The sequence below is a fragment of the Vombatus ursinus genome, unplaced genomic scaffold (assembly GCF_900497805.2).
Source record: "Vombatus ursinus unplaced genomic scaffold, bare-nosed wombat genome assembly UNPS02014171.1, whole genome shotgun sequence".
NCBI classification, from domain to species: domain Eukaryota; kingdom Metazoa; phylum Chordata; class Mammalia; order Diprotodontia; family Vombatidae; genus Vombatus; species Vombatus ursinus.
The window spans coordinates 5,022,552-5,028,737 of record NW_020953949.1 but is presented as its reverse complement, the minus strand read 5'-3'; the positions used below and the strand labels follow the sequence as shown (position 1 = coordinate 5,028,737).

Sequence of the window (6,186 nt, the reverse complement as noted above, 5' to 3'; positions counted from 1 at the left end):
GAAAGAGAAATTCCATTTGAAATTACTTTTGACATTGTGAAGTATTTGGGACTCTACCTGCCAGAACAAAACCAGGAAATATATGAATGCAATTACAAAACACTTTTCACACAAATAAAGTCAGATCTAAATAATTGGAAAAAAACATCCATTGCTCACGGGTATGCCAAGATAATATAATAAAAATGACAATTCTAGCTAAATTAATTTACTTATTTAGTGCCATACCAATCAAACTACCAAAAATATTTTATAGAGCTAGAAAAAACAATAAAATTCATCTGGAAGAACAAAAAGTCCAGAATATCAAGGGAATTAATGAAAAGAAATGCAAGGAAAGGTGGCCTAGCTGTACAAGACCATAAATTGTATTATAAAGCAGAAATCATCAAAACTACTTGTTACTGGCTAAGAAATAGAATGGTGGATCAGTAGAATAGGTTAGGTATGTAAGACACATTAGTCAATGACTATATTAATCTACTATTTGATAAATCCAAAGACTCCAGCTTCTGGGATAAAAAAAATCACTATTTAACAAAAACTGCTAGGAAAACTGGAAAAATGTATAGCAGAAACCAGGCATAGATCAACATCTTACACCCTATACCAAGAAAAATTCAAAATGGTTACAGAATTTAGATATAAAGACTGATAATATAAGCAAACTAGAAGAGCAAGGAATAATTTATCTTTCAGATATTTGGAGAAGGGAAGAATTTATGACCAAAGAAAAGATAGAGAACACTATGAAATACAAAATAGATGATTTTGATTACATTAAATTGAAAAGTTTTTGCACAAAGTCAATGCGTCCAAGATTAGGAGGGGAGCAGAAAATTGGGAAAGAATTTTTACAACCAGCGTCTCTGATAAAGGCTTCATTTCTAAAATATATAGAGAACTGAGCCAAATTGATAAGAATACAAGTCATTCCCCAATTAATAAATGGTCATAGGATATGAACAAGTAGTTTTCAGAGGAAGAAACTAAAGCTATCTATAATCATACAAAAAAAAAGTTCTAAATCACTATTGATTAGAGAAATGCAAATCAAAATGACTCAGAGGTACCACATCATACCTATCAGATTGGCTAACATGACAAAATAGGACAATGATAAAGGTTGGAGATGATGTGGGAAAATTGAAACACTAATGCATTTTTGGTGGAGTTGTGAACTAATTCAACCATTTTGGAGAACAATTTGGAACTATGCCCAAAGGGCTATAAAATTGTTCATACCCTTTGACCCAGCAATAGCACTTCTAGGTCTGTATCCCAAAGAGATCATAAAAACAGGAAAAGGAGTCACATGTACAAAAATATTTATAGCAACTCTTTTTGTGGTGGCAAAGAACTGGAAATTGAGGGAATGTCCATCAATTGAGGAATGGCTGAACAAGTTGTGGTATATGAATGTGATGGAATACTATTGTGCTACAAGAAATGATGAGCAGGTGGATTTCAGAAAAACCTACAAAGACTTACATGAACTGATGCAGAGTGAAATGAGCAGAACCAGGAGAACATTGTACATAGTAACAGTCACATTGTGCGATGATTGAATTTGATAGACTTGGCTCTTAACAGCAATGCAAGAATCTAAGACAACTCCAAATGACTCATGATGTAAATTGCTATCCACATCCACAGAAAGAACTATGGAGTCTGAATACAAATGGAAGCATACTATTTGCTCTCCTTTTCCTTTGTCATTGTGTTTTCTTGCTTCATTCTCATGTTTTCTCCCATTAGTTCTAATTGTTCTTTACATCATGACTAATGGGAAAATATGTTTAATATGAATGTATAAGTGGAGCCTATATCAGATTGCAAGCCATCTTGGGTGGGGGAGAGAAGTAGGAGAGGGAGAAAATTTAAACTCAAAATTTTATGGAAGTGAATGTTGAAAACTAAAAATTAATTAATTAATTATCAAAAGAAAAAAAGAAGAGGATAGAAATTACTCAAGAGCCAGGCAAGGGAAAGTCAGTCTCAGATTACAGAATTACTGTGGATCACTTATACAAGAGGTAATATGAAGGACTTTAGAGCTGAGGAAGTGAATGGAAAAGTTGGGGTCATTCAGGTTCCTGTGTGATGTCACAAGTGCCCCAGGGCATACTCTAGAGTTAGTCTCACTCTCACTACAAAGCATTGGTATGGAGAATTCAGATGATGGATTATTCATTGCTTTCTGATGGGCTTTTAGTTTCATTTATTTGGCAGGATGGCAGATTAGGCTTGGTTTATTGTGGGGTAATTTTACCCCAATAACAATTCAGAAAAGGTTGAGAAGAATAGGATACTATGGCCCATTATGAGCAAGGGGTATTATTTTTAGTTCATTAGAACCTAAAAATTGTCATGTTAGATTAACTCCATGAGCCATCTAGCCCTGGACTCTTTCTCAGGTGAAGGGACAGTTTAAGGGTACATCATTCTTTCATTTCAAGTGAAGACGATTAAGGATGGGGTTTAAACATCGTAGATTTCCTGAATGATTACAGAGCTATCATTCATGGATTTATATAAACACTTCTTGAAAGGGTTTACATTTTCAGCCTATATCACCTCTTGGGGAAAATTACATAACTATTCACTGTTGTACAGTAGGCTTTCCCTTTGTTAATCCTATTCATATGTATCTCCTTTGTATTTACTGATTCTAATATTCTGAGATTTGGTGGGAAAAGTCTTTGTTCACTCTATAGGCTACCCCCAAAGTCTTACTTTAAACCTGCATTAGGACTTTGGGAATACCCTATATATCCCATTTTTTTATGTTTTGTGGACTTCAAAGATCTCTCTTCCTCAAAGTTTATCATTCTGGATTGAAATCCTGATCCTTTCAATTTGTCTTCATATAATGGCATCACTCTTTCCTCCATCTCTGAAATCTTAGAATCCCAGAATCCCAGAGGTAGAGGTGTCTTGAAACTCTGTCACTCAAAGTCATGTATCCTAGGGTCATCTGTACTCCCTTTTCTTGGACACCCCTTCCCAAAAAAGAATAAGAAGACCTCAGAAAATATCTGATTCAGCTATGTGGTATGAGATTAAAACTCATTAAAAGCCTCTCATCACTGCCCTTCTGTGCTAGCATAGATACAGTGTGGAGAAGGGGAGAGGAACATGGCTCTAGGATCCAGGTTCCCACACACAGTCCCTCTCAGATCACAGGTCAAGAAGCCACTTCTGGAATTGCTCTTCTACTCACCTTTTCACTCATTCCTCCCTCTTTTGTGTTCATGGAATCCTATCTTTACTCATTTGCTTTTTGCTCACTCTTTCCAAATTCCCTTGATCAAACCCATTTCCATATTAAACCCACTCATTCAACCTATACAACAACTGAATTATTCTACAAATTCAATACTGACTTAAAGATAAAATCATAATGATGGAAAGGACTTCAGAAGCCAAATAGTCCAACATGTGCCAACCAGAAAAATCTCCTTCTCCTCTGTAACATCCCCAACAAGTGGTCATCCATTCATTGTGCTCATCACAATAATAGATAATAACTAGCATTTACATAGTGCTTTAAGCTTTGCAAAGCACTTTACTAATATTATCTCCTTTTATCCTGGGAGGTGTGTGCTATTATTATCTGATTTTACAGATGAGGAAACTGAGACAGACAGAGGTTATGTCACATACCCAGGATCACATAGCTAGTTAAGTGTGTAAGGACTGATTTGAACTCAGATCTTCTTGACTCCAGGTCCAGCACTCTATCTACTGCACCACCTAGCTACCTCTTACCATAAACACTAATTCTACATGCATGCCTCTTCCTTCACTACTGCCGGTTCCAAGAGCTCAATACCAGTCCCAAATATCCTTCCTGATGCTTCTAAATAGGCCTGAAGAATAGTTGGTACCTCTCTGTCCCTCCAGCCCCAAGTACATAGCTACTTTTCCTTTCCCAAATAGCCCTATAATAACCTTCAAGTCTGGAGCCTTTGCATAGAGGAATCATTCTCTCCACCAAGGAGAACCTTATGCATACATTCCAAGCTTGAAACCATGGTTCCATTTCTGAATCTCTGAGATTTCAGATGTCTTCAGCCCAGTCTACTACACCTGAAGCATGAATCCCCTGTACAATATTTGTAAGAAGTTGTTACCCAGTATCCACCTGAAGACCTCTAGTGATGCATAACTCAATACTCTTCTTCCCCTGTATGCTCAAAGCTGTCTATTCCATTTTTGGACAACTCCAATAATTAGGAAGGTTTTCAGTAAGTTGAACTTGAATCTAGGTCCCTGTAAATTTTTAGCTTTGCCTTTCAGGCCCAAATAAAACATGTTGAATCCCTTTTCCATCTGATACTCCTCCCACTATTTTAAGACAATGATCATAGCAATCTCTGCCCTTGTCTTCTCTACTGCAGGCTACACATTCCCAATTCTTTCACCCACTCCTCATACAGGATGGTTTCAAGTCCCTTTAGCATCCTGGCTCCAATTTGGCCTGATAGCTTGTGGTTGCTCTTTTTGTGGGGGGTAAAGTTCCCTGTTCATTTGGGGATTCTTACTGTTTAGTTGTTGGTTAACAGTAAAGATATACCTAGAATTGACAGAAGCAAACTAGAAGATAGCCATGGAGCCAGGAGAACCATGAAATAATCTTTAATCCTTCTTATCTTTCTTTCCTTTCCTTTCTTTTCCTTCTTTTTTTTTTCTTATATTATCTTTCCTGAAGACTTGGCATTGAGGAAATGAATCTTGTCCAACAATTTGCAGTCGCACTTACTGCTCTCCTCACAGTTTTCTTATTATGGTGACCTTTCTCTCTTCTTCAGGGAACAGAATGTGGCCAGTGATGGGAGGAGCCAAGAACAGCTCCTTTAAAGGCTTCATCCTGATGGGTATCTCTGACCATCCCCAGCTGGAGATGATCTTTTTTGTTATTATCCTGTTCTGCTACCTTTTAACCTTGGTGGGCAACTTGACCATTATCCTAATATCTCGCCTGGATGCCAGGCTTCACACACCCATGTATTTCTTCCTCAGTAACCTAGCCTCCCTTGACCTTGCCTATACCACAAGCTCAGTCCCTCAGATGCTGTTCAATCTGTGGGGCCCAGATAAAACCATCAGCTATGGTGGCTGTATAAGCCAGCTATACGTCTTCCTCTGGCTGGGTGCCAACGAGTGCATCCTCTTGGTTGTGATGGCATTTGATCGCTATGTAGCTGTCTGCCGGCCCCTGCACTACATGAGCATCATGAATCCTCGGGTTTGCTGGCAATTAGCCACCATTGCCTGGCTAGGTGGCCTGGGAAATTCCCTAACTCAGTCAACATTCACTCTGCAGCTCTCATTTTGTGGACACCAGGCAGTGGACAGTTTCCTCTGTGAAGTACCAGCTCTAATCAAATTGGCCTGTGGTGACACAAGCCTCAATGAGGCTGTACTCAATGGTGTCTGTGCCTTCTTCACTGCAGTGCCCCTGAGCACCATCCTCATCTCCTATGGTTACATTGTCCAGGCTGTCCTGAAGATTCCCTCAGCTGAAGGCCGGCGCAAGGCCTTCAATACTTGTGGCTCCCATCTGATAGTAGTATTCCTCTTCTATGGCTCAGCTATTTATGCCTACCTCCTGCCAGCCAAGAGTAGTTCCCAAGACCGGGGCAAATTCATCACTCTGTTTTATTCAGTAGTTACACCCATGGTGAATCCCCTAATCTATACTCTGAGGAACAAGGAGGTGAAGGGGGCACTCAGGAAATTGTTGGGAAAATGGAGAGAGGAACAGTGAGGGAAGATTGGAGTGGGCCACCATATCTTTTCTGTTCTCTCTCTCTTTCTCTTTCTCCCTCTCTCCCTCTGTTTCTTTCTCTGTCACTCTGGATCTCTCTCTCATCATATCTCCATTAGTATAACTAAACCTCATTCCCATATACGGTACCTTTGAGCAAGTTAGAAACCTTCCCAAGAACCCTACGCAATTGGGATTTGGTTAGTATTATTTGATAATTTTCCACTTAGTGATGAAAAACATGCAGTGGGGTACAGATTATAAGGCCAGAAGCTTTTAGGTCTCAGAAATTCTAATATAGCTGTAATTTCCATTACTCTGTCTCTATCTCAACCTATATTATTGTTGTTATTATTCACATCTCAAAGATACAATGTATTTAAAAAGCTTTGCAAATCTTACATTGCTATACA

General features: G+C 38.7%; 1 protein-coding gene across 2 annotated transcripts; it reads left to right on the top strand.

Moving 5' to 3' along the window:
• The first annotated feature begins 318 nt into the window (after positions 1-318).
• On the top strand, positions 319-5,773 carry LOC114041302 (olfactory receptor 15). Of its 2 annotated transcripts, XM_027859690.1 has the most exons (2): positions 319-330; positions 4,850-5,773. In XM_027859690.1, exons 1-2 carry the CDS (start codon positions 319-321, stop codon positions 5,771-5,773), a joined length of 936 nt encoding a protein of 311 aa, XP_027715491.1. The 2 variants fall into 2 exon arrangements, with proteins under 2 accessions (XP_027715491.1, XP_027715490.1); XM_027859689.1 differs by lacking the exon at positions 319-330 and having other exon boundaries at positions 4,835-5,773.
• Positions 5,774-6,186: the final 413 nt, after the last annotated feature.

Bases quoted from the DNA above. Each gene is read 5' to 3' on its own strand.
- LOC114041302 (XM_027859689.1), top strand. From the start codon at position 4,835: ATGGGAGGAGCCAAGAACAGCTCCTTTAAAGGCTTCATCCTGATGGGT.